The sequence below is a fragment of the Gopherus flavomarginatus genome, chromosome 15, assembly GCF_025201925.1.
Source record: "Gopherus flavomarginatus isolate rGopFla2 chromosome 15, rGopFla2.mat.asm, whole genome shotgun sequence".
Taxonomy (NCBI): Eukaryota; Metazoa; Chordata; order Testudines; family Testudinidae; genus Gopherus; species Gopherus flavomarginatus.
The window spans coordinates 13783941-13802903 of NC_066631.1; the positions used below are offsets into that span (position 1 = coordinate 13783941).

General features: G+C 41.0%; 1 protein-coding gene across 1 annotated transcript; it reads right to left on the reverse strand.

Annotated features, from left to right (window-relative positions):
• Positions 1–1928: 1928 nt before the first annotated feature.
• On the reverse strand, positions 1929–18579 carry LOC127035021 (solute carrier family 2, facilitated glucose transporter member 11-like). The gene is made up of 12 exons (XM_050924507.1): positions 18556–18579; positions 17933–18031; positions 15881–16041; positions 14069–14193; positions 12604–12733; positions 12256–12404; positions 9129–9316; positions 7098–7208; positions 5378–5479; positions 3507–3582; positions 2481–2608; positions 1929–2126 (listed from the first exon to the last, which is right to left on the reverse strand). Exons 1-12 carry the CDS (start codon positions 18577–18579, stop codon positions 1929–1931), a joined length of 1491 nt encoding a protein of 496 aa, XP_050780464.1.
• Between the last annotated feature and the right edge of the window lie 384 nt (positions 18580–18963).

Sequence of the window (18963 nt, forward strand, 5' to 3'; positions counted from 1 at the left end):
CTTAAATCAGAGTGAATAAATGAAGACTCAGCATACCACTTCTGAAAAGCTGCCGACCCCTGATCTATAGCATGGTCTCGCTAGACACCTGATTTCTTTTAAAGAAGATTACTTTCATATTTTTGAAACTTTTGAGTAACTGTCTAGTTTGTAGTCCCCTTCATGCTTCCACCGGAACATAGTGTAGATTCCCCGCGCTCTATATCGGCTATGCACAGTAATGTGGTGTATTTCACCCTCAGGAAGGAGGGGATAATGTGCCATATTGGTGGTTCTTCCCTTCTAACAGATTTTAGGACACTTATGTGGCTTTTGGTTATTTTCATTCCCTCTGAACCTAAAATAGGAAGGGAAGATCAGGCCCTTTAACATTTAAATGTTTAAATATACTGACATTTATGCTTACCCAATTCACTATTGAGTCATTCATGACATATATAGCAAATGTATTGACAAGTGTATTTTGTGTTATACCCGTCTGCTATTCCCGTCATCTGAATACACGTTTCTTAGAAAACTACTGCCAAAACATGCATTTTTCAGAATTGACCTGTGCTCCAAACATCAGTTCCAGTCAGTTCTCTTGTTAATGTTCCACAGGCTGTTGTTCACTTGCTGGTGAGAATACTGTGAGTAACTGAGATCAGGGAAGTGACTCAGCACAGAGTTGCTCATGGAATGTCATTTCATGCCATTCTCATACATTTCCAAATGTTTTTGTATTGTCTACATTGAATTAAAATATTTTCAGTAGGTCTGACTGGAAAACAAGAATTGTTTCTTAAAAAATTGAGGTTTCAGAATTTTATTTTCATTTCAATGCAGAAGGAAAAAAAGATCTTTTCAAATGCTTTGCACAAAAAAAAAAAAGGAGAGAGAGAGAGAGAAAGAGACCTCCGAATAGCTAGTAGCCCAGTGGTAGGTGAGTGCCCCTACAATAGGGCACCTAGGTTTAAATCTCTGTCTCCATCAGTGTCTTTCCTTGTCTGGCCAATGAATATTTAATTATTTATACAAAGTTGAGCAGCTCCAACAAAATGAGGAGAGAGACTGACTCTATAGCTCAGTGATTAGAACATTCATCTGGGATATAGAACACCCAGGTTTGAATTCTTGATATAGCCCACTGAGGAGGGCAGTCTCCTGGCATGTTGGAAACCCAGGTTCAAATCACTGTGGAAATCTCATCCTGGACTTGATAAACCTTCTCTGCAAATGGGTATTTTCTCTCAAAAAACCATTTGCAGTGAACTCCTGCCCAGCCCTTATTGTCAGTGACTGGACAAGGTTTAGAATGGTTGGATTAAGTGCATAAGCAAACAGTTGTGTCTGACCCAGTCCAACCTGAATTGTAGGATAGGAAAAATGATGATACTTCAGGAATACAAATGTAAGTGATATTCTGTTGGTTTTAACATCATTTGACTCTCCGATTCAGTATTGTCTATGAGTTACGCATTTGGGATGAAAGTGTGCTCCATTGACATGGTTATTGAGCCATAGGACAGCACAGTCAAAGTGACCAACAGGGCAACAAATTCAGGCATATAAACCGTCATATTTATTATCTATAATGTTATATATTGCAAAGCCAAATTGTCTTAGTGTCCTTACATGGGCAGAAATAAGGTTTGGGTGACTTTTCAAGTATGCAAGTACACATTTGATTTGTTTTTTGTAAACTGGAATCTTAACATGAAATGCACATTACTATGTAACTGGTGGTGGTGTCCATTAGATACTGAAAGACACTTGTGTTATAGAATCACATGGGGTGATCTTCTATAAAGTCTGTTTGCACAAAGAAATGAATATGGAATATAGAATAATATTTAATAAATATTAAAACTAACACTCTTTTTTTTAATATTCATTTGTGTGTGACACCATTTTCTGTTCCTTTAAGAAATTACTCCTCTTCTGTCCAGTCATAACTTGGTACATTTATCAGAGGGATTCTCTCCCATGGCCTGGGCACGTTTCTTCCTGAAATTTAAATTATTGAATTCCTCTTGGATTTCCATGACTGATTTACCTTTTGTTTCTGGAAGGAACCTGTAGATGAGAATCCATAAGATTGAAATGAAGCCCACAAAAATGAGGAAGCAGAAGGTACCAAGGCTTTCCTGAAAACCAAAAGAGAGAGAAAATAAGTTAATTCTCTTCCCTGGTTAGCCTTGACTGTTATAGTTTGGGAATTTTTAAAAAAGATATCTTAATTTCAAATGGTGATCTAAAGGACATATATAGCACTCAGTGAATGGAGCAATCTCACACTCTTCACCTCAGTGATAAGGGTTGAATTCTGTGTTAAGGCATGTCTACCCATGGCTAGGAAGCAAGAATGTTATGGTTGTTCCAAAACCCAGGATTCCTGATATGCCGGTGTGCTATGATGCCATTGCTTTGGCAAAGAAATATTCTCCAATATTTTTTTAAATCAGGCCCCCTCAAGACGAGCTCAATTTAGATTCACTTACCACTATGTATGGGAAAATCATCCCAATCACATAGAGTCCTACCCAGTGTAGAGACATGGAGATCACTAATGCGGTTGATCTGGATGACTGGGTGAAGAGTTCAATCATGACGGGGAATGAAGCTCCAGCTGGAAAGGAAAAGATTTCTCAGAATAATAATTAAATAGTAAAAATAAATACTTGTTCATTTTTAAGCTAATTTAAATCCAGTGAAGTTTTAGTGTAAAGTTTACAGATATTAGACTGGATTCCAATTTCACACCAGTTTTAGACTGGTATAACTCCATTGACATCAGTGGCATTACCACTAGTTTACACTGATCTAAGTAGGGGGAAAAGAATCAGAGGCATTGAATTCTAATAGTCCATGCACAGTCAGTAGTATTTTTAGTGGTAAGTTCTTTTTTCAGTCTTTCCTACTGGAGGAACTCAGATTTTTTCATTGGTAAACTTCCTTTTTTGATCAGTGTCACTTGCAAGAACTTTTCTGGTTTAATTTTTATTGCAGTAAATAGTCCAGCTCCTAACACTACAGAAGTTATGACAGTGTAACTTAAAGGTGTGATCCAATCAAAGTCATGCTACTAACATTCACATATAGCCTTTATATTTCATATTTGACCTACAGTGAGATTCTTAAGAGTATATAGTTAGTAGAATTAGCTTCCAAAGAATACCTCCATTGTAAGAGTGTTTCCCAGTCAATACAGAGGAGCTAGAATGGCTCTAGACTGTGTCAGCCCCCAGTGTAGGGAGCGTATTGGGAAAGGAAAAGACGGGGCTAGAACATGCTACCAGAATGGCTACTAGGCCATTCCCAAGGGTGATGGGATGAATAGTAATACTTGGTATTAATCTGAATACCAAACATTGGCTATAATTGTGCAAAATATTATAAATATTTTAAATTTATATTATGCTAAATTTAATTTGTTCAGCTATCAGTATATAGTCCCTTCATGTTAGTATATTTAGATGATTCATTCTTTTTCCAACCTCTCTCTCTTCTCACCTCTATGTACTAACCTGGTCCAGCTGCAAAGATGAGAATGAACAGGAAAATCAGAGCAACACTGCAGTAGGGCATCCAGAAGAACTGATGCTAAAGGGGAAGACAAAGAGACAGTAGACCGTGTTTGTTAATACCTTAATAGACTTACATGCTGATTTCTTGCCAGCATGGTTTGGAAGACCTTAAGACAGTGGTCCCCATCCTCTCTGTGGCCAGCAGCACATTCATGTTTTCAGAAGAGTGAGGCAGGCACTAACAATTTTTCAAGGCTTATTTTGTATTTGTACATTAAATAATATAAAAAACATCATATTTAATATTACATAATACATGAATCCAGAGAGAAGCCACGAGGACAGAACACTGGTGCCCGCAGCCCCGAAGTACTCTGTCCCCAGAAGACGCGGGCCCTGGCTTCTCACTCCTGCTGGACACTAGGCAGGCGCCGCGTCTGCTGGGGCAGGGCTGGCTCTAGGTATTTTGCCTCCCTCAAGCAAAAAAATTTTTGGCTGCCCCCCTCAGCCCTGGGCTCTCACCATCCCCACCAGTGCCCTCCCCTACATGCACCCAAATGCACACGGAAGGCATAGGGACTAACCTTCAAACCTTGTATCCAAAAAGGGATGGGGATCTAGTAAAGAGGGTTCAGGCAGAGGAGCGGGTGTGGGGGGGCTTGGGGGCTCTACACTGGCAGAGAAGCTGGATGTGATGTACTCGTGGGGGGGTATCAGGAAGGTTGGGGGAGAAGAGGTGCAGGGGAAGGGGAAGGTGCGGGAGGAGAGGGCTGGGGGAGGGTACAAGGGGAGAGGAGCGGGTGGGGGGGGGCTTGGGGGCTCTACACTGGCAGAGAAGCAGGGTGTGATGTACTCATGGAGGAGGGCGGGTATCAGGAGGGTTGTGGGAGAAGAGGTGCAGGGGAAGGGGAAGGTGCGGGAGGAGAGGGCTGGGGGAGGGTACAAGAGGAGAGGTGCAGGTGAAGGCAGAGTACAAGGGGAAGGGGTTCGGTGAAGGAGTGATGTGGGGAGGTACAAGTGAAGAGGCTGCGAGCGGGATGGGGAGTACAAGGGCTGAGAGGGGCAGGCGCTGACAGCTGCTTCCCTAGCCCCATGCAGGCAGAGTGGAGAGGATGGACACTGAGTATCCTTGGCTACCCACTCAGAGCCGGCCCCTGCCTCTCCCCACCCCGGCACTGTGGGGGCCTGGGGCAAGCAGCGTGGGGCTGAGGCAGGGGAGGTGCGCAGAGGGCTGGGTCTGGGGGCAGAAGTGGGCAGCTCCCTGGCAGCTTGGGCTGCCCATCCACTCGCCCCATCAGCACGCAAGCTGGGATCCGTGCCCCTCGCCCAGCCCGGCGGCGCCCTGCACAGCCCGCTCAGGCGGTGAAATGCCGCGCCGCCCTGGGAAGACACAGAGCAGCAGCCGTGGCGGTAGCGGTGGCGGCAGCAGGACCCCTCCTTCCTCCCCGCATCCCGGGTCCCACTTCTCTCCCTCCCCGGCTCCTCACACACTCTGGGATCCCCTCTTGCCGCTGCAGCCCGGGCAGGGACAATGCTCTGGCTGTCCAGCGGCAGGGTTCTGGCCGGGGCCGGCTCCTGGCTTTTTGCCGCAAGCAACCCCGGAGTTCTCTGTCCTCGGCAGGCGTGGGGCTGCGGCTTCTCTCCCCTGCTGAGCACTAGGCGGGCACTGTGTTGGGGACCACTGCCTTAAGGAGTCTCAGACTAAAGATAATTTGCTCTCCTTTTTTGGAGGTGACTGTTCTGAAAGTCACAAATAGAACATTTAAGAACTAACTGAATGAGTGCTATAGATATTGTTTGTTCTTGTAGACAAGAATCCAAACTAGGGAAGTTATCGGTAAAGGACACAAAGAAAGGGAATGTTTATTTACCTGCAGGGAAAGAGTTGTTGTGAGGAGTATGAGCATCAAAGCCATCAGTCCATATCCCCACAACAGCAGCATCCTTCTGCCAAACTTATCAATGATGAGGCTCTGAAGGGCACAAAATGCAAAAGTGGTAATCAGACACTAAAACTACCTTTCCTTGTCTTTTGTATTGGTATTCTTCACCAGGATTCATCTGTCTTGTGTATAATAGGTCAATGAGCTCATAATCAGGTTCCAGCCTTCACTGGGCTTTTCTGTATCCTACCGTTATATTTTGGTTAGGGATGCTGGCATATGCCCTTCTGTCTTTTTCCTCTTCCTGTGTATGACTTCCCATGTAGTCCCTGCCAATATGAAAACTAGAGCTGTTCAGGAAAAAAAAATTCCCTACTAAAAGTTTGAATGAAAATATGTTAGATAATCACTGTGACTCAATAAGCTATTTGACCTCATCAGGAAAATCTCCATTCTGAACACAGTATCTTGCTTTGCTGCCTCAAAACTGCCTTAATGGCTAGAGGTTGCCTTAATGGGTGAAGCTAGACAATTTTAGATTCGAAATAAGGCACAAAGTGCTAACAGTGAGGGTAACTAACTATTGGAACAATTTTCCAAATGTTATGGCAGATTCCCCATCACTGGAAATGTTTAAATCAAGAGTGGATGTCTTTCTTAAAAGATATGCTGTAGCTGAAACAAGAATTAATTCAGGCAAGTCCAATGGCCTATGTTATGCAGGAGGTCAGACTAGGATTACAGTGGCCCCTTCTGGTTTTGTAATCTATGAAAAACAGTACTAGTAATCCCATTGTGCCAGCAGCTCTTTCTTGTGCAGAACCTGTCTCTTCTCTAGTTTTCACGGATTCCAAATGTTTTTCAAGCAAGTTCCTAATGGAACTGGCAATTGATGTCCCTCCCAAGTGAAAGAAGACATGGAACAGAAATGATGTCCTTTTCAGAAGCCCATTCTGCTCTTCCTGTTGTGTAGATGCCTCCCTACAACTCCTAGAAAGGTGAATTCTATTGAATGAGCTCTCTTTGAGTAGACACTAGGTGGGATCATGGGATGAGCTAAGTATGCAAGTGAAGAGATTGTCGGAGATAGAATCAGGGGTACATATCCTGAGATTAAGAGGATCGAGAGGTCTGGTCCTCACCTCTACCTCAATTCTGCTTTGATCAAGAACTTAAACTCAACCTTCTAACTGGCCCATAGTAAAGAGTTGAAGTTCTTCTACTACATCTTCTTTTCACTTGCCAAGCTTCACCATATCTCTCAGTGAGCTCCCCCTATTTTGTAGATGTTCCAATAATTGTGTTACTACCAGCTGGGGCTGCAATGTCTTTTATGGATCCCAATGCCAGAGCTTTTTAAAAACTTATAATTTCCCTCCATTGCACTGTCATTAGCAGAGGTCCTCCAGTGAGAGCAATAGTGAAAGCACTAGTGTAGACAAGACTCTAGTGTCTGCTGGTGTTTTATTCCATCATGTCATCTGAACTTGCTATGACTCAGGTCAAATCGCATGGAGATAGAAATGCTGGCACCTTGTCTATACTCGACTATCTGATGCAGTCAAAGAACAGGTGAGAAGCCCACTACTTCATATTGGAAAATCCTTTTGCAGAAATAGACCCTCCCTTTTCATTGATTCAGCGAACTATCCACCACCCAGGTTATGGAAATTTTACATATGCCAACTCCCACTGCAATGTGACTTACACACATTATGGCAGCGCAGAACTCACAGGTCCCAGTTCCCAGAGTTATGTAGGGGATACGATCTTGAGTAAATCCAGCTGTACGGAACACATCAAAGGCGTAGAAATAGATCTGGAAAATGTAACAAAAGAAAGGTTGGTTTTTTTAAAAATCACTGAAGCACACTTGTGCAAGACTGTTCATGAGTCATGGGCCAGGTAGCAGAGAGAGTGCTTCTCATTCACTAACCTGGTTTGTACTTAATAGTCTAGTTAATATTGAGCTCTACTCTAACATTTATGTGAAGATGTTTACGTAGGAACAGGTTTTAATAGTTTCAGTGGAAGTTTAGTTACCTAAAGAGCTTTCCAACTTTGTGGACATACTGGAAGTCCATTACTTTGCCAAATCACAAAATCAGGAGCTGGGGAATTACAAGCTGCTTGAGTATTTTTGGCTCAAGATAGTAGTAGAAAAATATTATGAGCCTAATGCATGTTTAACCTCCATTCTGAGCTGTGTAAACATTGCCTGTCTTTGTAAGGCGTAATCCCTGTACTTCCAGTGTTAATGGAAAATTGAGAATCAGGAGAAAGGAATTGAAGAGTCAAAACCCCTGCCCTGCTTTCACGCACAACTCTCCTTGAAATTCAGGAGAGTTGTGGGTGAATGCGGTGAATAGGACTGAGTCCCAGACATTCAACTGCAGACTTGCAAAATGTCACAGATTCCCATAGTGCAAGTGCACAAAGCCTACTATCCTTTGAAAGACTATAGAACAGATTCTCAGTTGGTATAAATTGATGGAGCTTCATTGAAGTCAATGGAGCTGAACTGATTCACACCAGCTGAAGATCTGATCCAATTTTTCTGGCTGCAGAAGGAAGAAAAATTGTATCATTAACAACAATAATAATAAAAATGGGGCAGCAGTTGTTTATGGTTAGGCGGGTTTCGTGAAGGCTTTGTACCATAGCTGCAGCGGTCTTAGGGGTTTCGAAGGGAAAAAAAAAAGTTAGTGCAACAAACCAATGGAGCGTTATGATGTTGAAACACAGAACTCACGGTACTCAATGGTCTTGAAGACTTACACAGGAACATAAATATTGCCATGTTGGGTCTAACTAGCCTGGTATTCTTTTACTGATAGTGGCTAATAGTAGATTCTTCAGAGAAAGGTGTAAGCGTTCATTTGGGTATATCTCACAAAATCAATTCCATGCCACTGCAGGGGCCTTGGTGCAGTTTGATCCCTCCTATTCTCTGCCTGTAGCATGCAATAGTTTAGTCTCTGGAGGATGATTGTAATACTTAAATTTAATCCAGGTTCTTGGGTCAGTGTAGAGGTAGCTGGGTGGGGGGGAGGGGGTTAGTGGCCTGTGGTGTGCAGGAGATCAGACTACATGATCTACTGGTTCTTCCTGGCCTTAAACTCAGTCTAGGAATCCCTGTAATGGACAAACTGCATGTAGCAAAAGATTCTCCCTAATCCCCAGTGCTTAAATGCTGTCTTGTGTCCTGAAGCATGAGGGTATATATAACTCTATAAATTACAAATATACATACTGAACTGAGGATGTTTTATTTGTCCATATAAATGTCAAGTAATTTTTTAGTCCTACTAAGCTCTTGGACTAAGTGATATTATGTGGCAATGAATTGAGTGCATTAATTATGCATTTTTTTAAATACAGTGTAATCCTTTTATCAGTTTTAGATTTGTTGCCTTTCAAATTCATTTTTTACTCTTCCTGCTATTAAGTGTGCATATTGTAATAGATTTCCCCTCCCATTAGCTGGATTGTTGGTGGGTGTGGTTTGAAAGAGGCTAGGGGACTGGAAAATGTAACATATGCTTTGTTGGACTGTGTCGTTGTCTGCACCTTTAGGGGAGGTGGGTGCTGTTGTGTCAGCTCTTTGGCTGCATTGAAGTTTGTGGAATCTTTAGACTATGTGAGCTCGCCTCATATCTTTGAATACACCTGATATTACAATATGTTGCTTCCTCAGTGATGACTTATAATAATGTTTAAAGCGAGGAGACTACTTAACTGCATTGATACCATTAAGCTGTATGGCAACACCAATGATGATCAGTAAACACAACTGACATCTCAAGGATCGATCTTTTAGGAGTTCCAGGACATTCATGGGTTTGATTTTTTTCATTGTAGCCTGCTCCTTCACCATATCATCAATTGCTCCTTGATGATTCCCTTTACCCCAAAATTGATTCAAAGCTGTAAAGGAAAAACTCTCAAAATTATTAGAAAACAAACAGATAAACCCATTAAATTTGTTCACTGATGTTTTCACCAGACTTCCAGTCCTTTATTAATTGATCAGTGGATTCATTGGGTCATTCACACATGGCCATTGATCAATTAGTTAGAATCCTCTCTCTTTCTAGGTGCTGAGAGAATCCAGATCTTTTGAACTTGGATTGGAAGCAGAGAAAAAGGGAGGAGGGAACACTAGATCTGTGACATCAACCCACCTGTAGTATGGATTAGGCTATGTAATATATAGGTAGGTGGGCATCAGACAACCAGTGATCTCTTCAGCATCATTTACTTCCTGCACTTATAGTGGCTGCTACCAGAATCAGTAACTATTATTAATAATATCATTGGACCAAAATAAGATGTGGAACTATGTAAATCTAAAGCAGTCCAAGTTTATAACAATTTAGAATCAACTCCATTAGACTCTCACCCACGTTCCAGTGTATAAATTACACTCCTTATACATCATCTCTGAATTTGTGCCACTGAATCTCAGAGAATCTAAGTTGGTATAACTTATACACAAGGGGTGGGAAGAGATGGAAAAAAATGCTTATAGGAGGGTCAATCTCATTAGTTTTAAATTAACATTAAGGGTACTCCCTACTTATTCACGCCTTCTTTCATCTCCTTTATGTGTATGATACACCATCTTAGACTCTCACAGTCAGAGAAATGAGGCCAAACTGAGAAATGATGTGTAAAGATGTGCAATATACGTCACTAAATATATTGAGTTTCAAAGAGTCTAATTTTCTCCAAGGGAGTGTGAGCAGAAATCCAAAATGATGTGTACATTAGGCCTCCTTAAACTAATTTAGTCTCCCTTAGACCCACTTACACGTGTTGATGTCTAAGAGTGTTTAAATTGGTCCACTTTACACATGGAGGGAGCTGGAAGAACAGTGACTTACACTAGACTCATCTCTGAATTCGGCTTGCAGTTGAAGTTTTTCCTGGCATTTTTTTAACCTATCATTACAATCTTAATGATATAATCTTAGAAATCTTAATTCTATAACATTGCTTGTAGCGAAAATAGAACCCTCCAAAATTCACCACAGATCTCCTAGTTTATAAGTATAGGGGAAAATGTAATTTTTGTGGTAATGTCTTTCGTATTTTTTTTCTTTTTTAATAGCAACCCTTCAATAATCACAGGTAAAATGCTCTCAGTTCTTGGTATTCAAATATCCGTAGATGATAACCATGTTCCCCGTCTCTGCTTAGGTATTTCTCAGCTACATTATATATTTTATCACTTTTGATCTTTCTTCAAACATTCCCGCCCCAGTCTGTCATTTTTGTTGCTCTTTTCTATACTCCTTTCAGTTTGTCAATATTTCCTGGTGTTGAGATAGTCAGTTTTGCAAATCGTATTCATTGAGTAGTAACACCAGGACCAGATGGAGTAGAGGGATTCCTTTCAGCTTCATAATTTAAAGAGGCAGCCCTCACCTCTCCCCGAGCCAGAGCACGTAGCAACCACAATATCTTGATTACTGCACCACTATCATCCATATGTCTCTTCTGGCATTTCTTTATTCACTATTGAATTAGTATTTTCCACCACAGGCTATATTAACTTATCATTCTCCCATGTTGAATCTATTTTTATTTTGCACCAATATTTCTAAACTTTTAGACCTTCTTTACTATTTCTCTGTGCTCACTGGTATTCAGAACGCTAATAGAGTATTCTCTCCAAATCTCTTCAACTTGCTGTCCCTCAACCTCCAGATAATTACGGAAATATTAAATAGCTAATCTATTCATCCATCCACAACTGATCCATTGTTCCATATTCTAATGCATATTTATCAAAGTATGCAGTGAATAAGTCAATTACTCAATCCATCAGTCAGTTTTTATGTCATTGTTTGATGGATTGCTCCACCATGCTCTCTATTAAACCCATCCATTGCCCTGTCACTCTTTAATTGAATCGGTACATACAGGACCATCCTTTCAGCCATCCACACTTCAGCTTATGTGAAGATACACATCAACTTTGTTCCCTGTCAGGTGTTGGTAATGTCAGTAGCTGTCCTGTTTTAGGAGAAATGTGGATCCCTGAGCTTTTTCTGTTCCCTACTTTCAAGCAGCTCCTCATTTAACAATATCTTTTCCGCTCCCTTTCACAATCTCCACAGTGTTGGTGTGAGAGCCCTTTTCCTTCCATTTCCTGCTGTCTGAAATTATCTTCTCTTACTTCTCTGCCTCATTCATTTGCTTTTCTTTTCAAAAGTTATTTTAAAATTTTTTTGCTTCCCTATGCCTGTTAGTTTCTCTCTTCTTCTATTGTTGGCTTTATTATCGAATTCTTCAGCTTATCTAGTGTCTATTAGGATAGTGTTTTTGGGATACCATTAGTATGAAAGACTATACAAAATAAAGGTGTCTAATTTCAGCTGGCTTAAAAAAGTGTTTAATTTCAAATAAATTCATTCTCAGTCGATTATAGTTACTACCTATTAGTTGTGCTGTGCAATGTTATTGTTGGCTAGTAGTTTAGACAGATAAATATTTACCTTCTTAACAAGAAAAAGTTACGGCTCAGAAAACACCCAGGGATCAGATCTGTTCAGTAGTAAGATACCATTCTTACCCTGTCACTTTTCTGACTATAACCACAACTCCGCATAGCATTAATGTTAATTTTTGAACTAGTTCTATATTAGAGTAAAGAAATGATGGCCACTAATTTTAATAACAATGTTAACCCCCACAAAAACTTGCATCTGAACTGTCCTGATGACAGCATTAAGAAAGTACAGTGTACAAGTGCTATTTTCTTCAAAATGGTGTGGAATCCTTTCCTCTTCTAAGATTCTAGCTTGAGTAACTGGACAGAAGCTAGAAAAAAAGCAGAGAGTTAAGGTGGTCCATGTTACCTTCCTGGCAGCCTTCCATATCTCCCTTTTGCATCAGCAGGTAGGGTGGAGACTCAGGGAAGAACGGGAGAGCGACCAGCTGCACTGATGCTGCGATTCCACCGATAACCATCAGTAAAGGCCACAAGGATTCAGTTCCTAAAAGTTCACTAGAGAGCATAGATTAAAACAAAACCCAAAAGAACCCCAAACAGTTCTGGGAAACTTACCAAATGATTTTGAGTGATAAATGGGGAGACTGAATTAAACTATATGGGATAACAGTGGATAGATACAGAATGAATAGAAAAGATACTCCCACCTCCGGCCCCAGAAATTTAGATGTGAAGATAAAAACATTTATTTTACCTTAGTCCTGCAATTTGCCCTGAGCATTTCCCCATGTTTACAAAAAGAGAGAGAGTGGCAGTTGTAAATCCACGCAGATTCTTAGGGGAAATTTCTGCCAAATACTGTCCATGTAAACAGCAACTCAAACCTTCAATAGGAGAAAAAAGGGAGGGGAGGACAAGTTTGTTTTAAAAGAAGGAAAATGTAACTGAAGTCCCACTGAAATTAGTGGGTTTTTCTATTAACTTCAATGAAAGTAGGATCAGTTCTGTGGCTCCATATCACAAACTAATGTTACAAGTTTCAGAGTAGCAGCCGTGTTAGTCTGTATCAGCAGAAAGAACAGGAGTACTTGTGGCGCCTTAGAGACTAACAAAGCCAAACAGGACAGTCTCTATGCAAAAGAATAAATGGACACAAATCTGACATCAGGAATCATAACATTCAAAAACCAGTGAGAGAACACTTCAACCTCTCTAACCACTCAGCGACAGACTTGAAAGTGGCAATTTTGCAACAAAAAAACTTCAAAAACAGACTCCAAAGAGAGACTGCTGAACTTGAATTAATATGCAAATTAGATACAATTAACTCAGGCCTAAACAGAGACTGGGAATGGTTGGGTCATTACACTAGTTGGATCTATTTCCCTATGTTAAGTTCTCCTCACACCTTCTATGGGTCATCTTAATTATCACTTCAAAAGTTTTTTTTTCTCCTGCTGATGATAGCTCATTTCAATTGATTAGACTCTTCCTGTTGGTATGCATACTTCCACCTTTTCATGTTCTCTGTTTGTATAAATATCTCCTGTCTGTGTGTTCCATTCTATGCATCCGAAGAAGTGAGCTGTAGCTCACGAAAGCTCATGCTGAAATAAATTTGTTAGGTGCCACAAGTACTCCTGTTCTTTTTAATGTTAGAAGGCGGATTCTTCTGTCTGAGTGGAAATTAAGAAAGATCAAAACTGTTTTTAAAATAAAAAAATAGGGTGAATTCTGGTTTACTCTTTAAAAAATAGGAAATCTAACTGAAGTTGTTCCTGTGTAGTCAGACTGAGATGTAATTTTGATAAACATACAAAGGGATAAAAGATATAAGAGACAAACCATTTCAGTCTGGGCAGGATACAGTACAAAGTGAACATTTTATTTACTTATTATTTGTAAGCCTGCAATATTTTTGCTGTCAGCTTTATTACGTATTTTTTAAATTCACTCTTCCAAGGTGTTTTCCCTTAGCCTGGAATATTATTATGCGGAAAATAGTCTCAAGCAATCAAATGCATTCTCTCATTTCTCTCCCTTAACCCCTTTATCCCATATCCTTTGGGTTATCATCTCTTTTCTTTCACCCTATAACAACTTATTGACCCTTTTCATTCTGACACTTAGGAATATTGATCCTGCCTTGGTTTACAGCCTTGCAAAACCAGGGGGATCCCAACTGATTATTATTCAAGTAGAAATCAAACACAACCTACCTGTATATAAACCACAAAGGAAACGTCCAATCAAAATCATCTCAAAGGACTTTGCCGTCTTACTGAAGCCCCAGAAAAATGCAGCTGCTATCAGGAGCAGGTTACTGAACGTTAGACATTTCTTTCTGTAACAGCACATAAGAGACTCTCATAAAACTGGCATCATCATCATTCTTGCTTTCCCCAAATACCCTCTTTTTATCCTCTGAATATACAGATATATAGACTTTATCACTGAACCAAGAATTTGAAAGTGGGACCTAGCAGTTGCTTATGCCATGCTGTTGAGTCATTACTTAAATTGATACCGAAATTGGTGTGATCTAAGCATAAAGTGGACTATTCCACTGTAAATGGGAGCACTTCAGTCAGATAAAGCACAGGCTATAATGAAAATTTTGAAATAATATTTCTTCAAAGATACTCATCCCAACAGACCTCCCACTCATGGATCTGTGCTGTTTGGTGGGAATTCTTTAAGTTCTGAGATTTTGGTTTCTCTAAGGGTTTCTGGCACTATCACTGCAGAGGAACTCCACAGTGCTCTCCTAGACAGTTCCTTTCTGAACACAGTTGTGAAGGAGCTCCTCTGGAGATTGCTTCCCTGCTGTTCAGCCGCATTACAGCCTAGTTCTTTTTGGACACATCCCCTACAGGTAAAGTCTCTGTATCCTTTACAAGTGTTCGAATGTCAGCCTTCTTTGTTTAAAAAGAAAAAATATCATGGAACTTACTCATACCTGGGTTAGGTCGCCAACAATCCTGGCAACACCCATGACTTCCACACCACCTCAAACATTTTTTGTTTCATCTTCATTTTTATTGGTGCTATCTGTGCTGATTAATGACCCTCATTGATGCTAGCAGCTATGCTGTGTCAGTGAACTTTGACCCATTCTTTTTTTTGGCCTTTTGCTCTTTTGTGCCTCCCTCCTCCACCCTTCCTCTTATGCCTTGTAAGGGAGAAGAATCCCAGCAACTTCAGGAAGCATTCTTAATGCAGTCAGATCTCATTCCCCAAGGACATGCACATTTAGCTAGCTTTCAAAGGAAGAAGGCTAGGGATGATTTACACCCGGTTGCCTTGGGTGTATGAGTCCTCAGTATAATCCAGTAGGGACTGTAACATCTGATTGATAGAAATTCTCATGGGTGAAAGAAGGCCAATACGGTGTACCCGCAAGAAGCCAGTACCAGCCCATACGCAGCCGATGTTAAAGCGCTGCCACAGGGCTGCCAACGGGGGGTGGGAGGGGCAGCTGCCCCCAGGCCGGCGATTTAAAAGGGCCTGGGGTTCCCAGCTGCTGCTACTGTGGCAGCAGCCGGAGCCCCAGGCGGTATAGACCAGGTAGCGTGGATGGGCCGGCTGGGGGAGGCCGAGGCCCAGTTCCTTCAAGGGGCCCGGAGCCGGGCTTCCATATCGGTAAGAGTTTAATGTTACTTTCACCCTTGGAAATTCTGTGCAATTGACTACCGCCCTCAAGGATGCACTAAAATTGAACAGTATACTGAGGCCATACATCAGAAAATCCATCTCCTGGGGGAAAAAAGGCATGTGGTCTATACACCTGGATGAAAGGAGAGATTTTTATATTAGATACTCCCTGACACTCATTCATCCTAGTCATTCTGAATCTGAGAGCTCAGTTTTTCTTACTTTTAAAATGTCATGGTAATATTCTATATTCCTTCCAAAGGACTATTCTGGACTGTTCTTCCTTTCTGTAGGGACAATTGTCTCAAAGCCAACCACAATTTTTCTACTTTGTTATAGACTACAGTTTTTAAAAGTGCTTTTTACTTGATACAGACTTTCCATGTTTTGCAGACAGGTATCTTGAACTGATGGCTCCCAAGAATCCCCCAAGGCTAAAGGCAGAGACAATGAAAGACCATAATAATGTGAGGGTCTGCTCATCGATGACAGAGTGGTATCGCTCTTGCCAGGTGTCATTGATGAAGTTCTTGATGTACTAGAAAGAAAAATGGGAGGGTAGAGGAAGAGGAGTTTCATTATCGATTATCCTGATTATAGGTGTGACAAATATGATAATATCCTGCACAAACCTTACTGAATTAAATAAAACTTTATTGAATTAAGTTGAAGTATTTTAGGAGATCAGTCTATTAATGCAAATGTTTTTGTACTATTGAGGGATTATATGCATTTCTATGGATCTGGGGCACCACAGCCCAGGAACTAAGCCCTGGGGACCACAGCCCTGGGAACTAAGCCCAGGAACTAAGAATAGTTGGGTCTAGTTAGACACATTCACTCAGGTTGTAACACCTCCAATGAGCTGCTACCACCACCTCGAGAAAGGCGTGCATATACTGATTTAAACTGGATTCTCCAGGGACCCACAGACAAATAAAGGATTTTTGGGTAAATAGTCTGAGCAAAAACTGTCTTGTGGTCTTCTATCTGATCCAGCAAATAGACTGGATCTCAAGCCCAAGGGGATCCCCAATCTTTATGGAAGGGTTGGGAGGACTTTGGGCTACTGAGGCCCCATAAGACTCAAAATTCTTGTTCTGAGCAAAAACATTTGCATTTTAGTGATGAATGGGTGACCACAGGAAAAAGTCTTTTGTGAGGTTTGAAGAACTGTTCGCTTGCCAGAGCCCTTGTTTAAGTTAGGGTGATCTCTGGTAAGCTTATTAATATGCATGTAGGTGCTTTTATTGTTTTAATGTATTGTCTGTAATGCTTTTACCTTAAGAATAAGTGTGCTTGCTTATAAAGGGCTGTGTGGTAACCTGTAACTGTTGGTGATTACAGTGTTGTTAGTCTCTGAAGACAAAGCAGAAGTGCCGATGCTGGTCGTATAGGCAGTCTGCCTTGCTAGGGGGATATCATGGTCAGTGGCAGCTCCAGGCACCAATGCTTCAAGCACGTGTCTGGGGCAGCAAGCTGCAGGGGGAACCCTGCCAGTCCCTGCAAGGGCAGCAATCAGGCAGCCTTCCGCAGCTTGCCTGCAGGAGCTCCGCCTGTCCCGCAGATTTGGTGGCAATTCGGTAGCGGGTACGCCAAAGCCGCAGCACTGGCGGACCTCCCACAGGCAAACCGCCGAAGGCTGCCTGACTGCTGTGCTTAGGGAGGCAAAAAAACTAGAGCTGCCCCGATCTTGGTGTAAGCAGCGGGCTGTGCAGCCTGGAAATATTTTGGCCAGGAGGGAGAGAGACACGTCTCTGCCTAAGAGATACGATGCCTGAGGAGTTGGGACCCTAGACTGGGTGCCCTTGCTGGACCACAGAGGGGGATTACAGATGTAGTTGCCGTGAACTGTGACAATAAGGTCTTTTATTATATCTAAAAATTCTAATTTAGAAAAAAAATTATAGTGTAAGTTGAACCAATTCTTTCCATATTCTGAATTATCCTCCTTCAGTTAAAGTATTATAATGAAGTTGGTATGGGAGATGAAGGCGCTTCATTAGCTATAATAGTTCAGAGCTCAGACTTTAATTTGTACATTGAATTTCACTCTGTATCTTTGCTCCTTTCATGTTCTAGTCATTATAAGAGACACTTATGCCATCAAGGCCCATATGAGACTCCCAATAGTAGGGATACATGCAATGAAATAGACACTTTTTAAAGAGTAGCAAATCACATGAGCCTTCACCTTCTAGTAAAAGTCTCTGGTGCAGTTAGTCTCCTGTTCCTTTACAAAAGTCCATGATCCTTAACAAATTCTGCTAAGCTGTCATCCTTTGGAGTTTTACAAACTATTCTTACTGTTCTTCATGGACAGAATGAGAAGAGAAGGAGTTGAGGAAAGAATTTCAAGGTGTCTTGAAGAGCATCCTGAGGCCAGAACCTGACACTATGTATTTAGCTGTAGAGGATGCTGTGCTTACCATGGAAGGAAAGCTGATCATAGAAACTTGGAAGCCATATGAGAAAGTTCCACCAATTCCCAATACAAAAATCATTAGAAATAGTTTCCGATACTGAACCTGGAAGATAGAAAACAAGTTTTTGGTATTCAGGGTATTCTTGCCACCTCATCCTTGCACATACAAAATTCTTAGAAATATTTTATTAACAGAGGATTTGAACAACAAATCATGCCTTGAAATGCTAGACTATATCCTTAAAAAGCTCTTTAAATTAGAGGGATGTTTCTCACCTAGAATGTAAGCGTTCTTCAGCTGCATGTGACTGTCAAATATAGGTATTCAGGGCTTGAAAATACAGTATTTACTTTTTATTTTGTTTTCTAACTTTGGGTCACTAACTACATTCAAATGAATAACTGAACATTCTTCACTGATTACATATCCCTGAAAATAGGATAATATAAATTTAATAAAATTTTGGAAACAAACAGTGTCAAGTACCACATTTACTTTTCTGATTTTGGGGAATAAGTGTTAAAATGACTAAATTATTGAGTTTGATTGTCACTCTAGAAGTACAGGAAGTTCTCCCTTTTCTCTGCCACCCTGCTGGATTTTTAGATAAATGACAGAGAACTCACCAAGTCTGAGAGAAGGTTACCCATCGTCAGGGTAAGAGTATTCTTAGCTCTTTGTTTTGTGGCAGGTCTCTTGAATTAGCAGTCTGGTTGCAGTTATTCCTCACTTAAATTGTATAATCCAGGCACTAAAAGAAGCTTGTCTGTTTGGATCAGTCAAAGTTCAGCTTGACTTTGTACTGTTTGCTTTGCATTATTTTCTTTCATGCCCATTGGATGAGGTTCAGAACGCTTAAAATCTGTCTGTGTTCATTCTGTCATTCAGTATCCTCTTGTAGGGAGATATTTCTCTCCAACTATGAAAGTGTGTAGAAAGTGAATGTACATAGACTAGAAATTACAAAATTAATTGTATGCCTATAAGTGATAGCTGTTATTATTTGATTTGGTTTAGGAAATGGTTAATCCTGG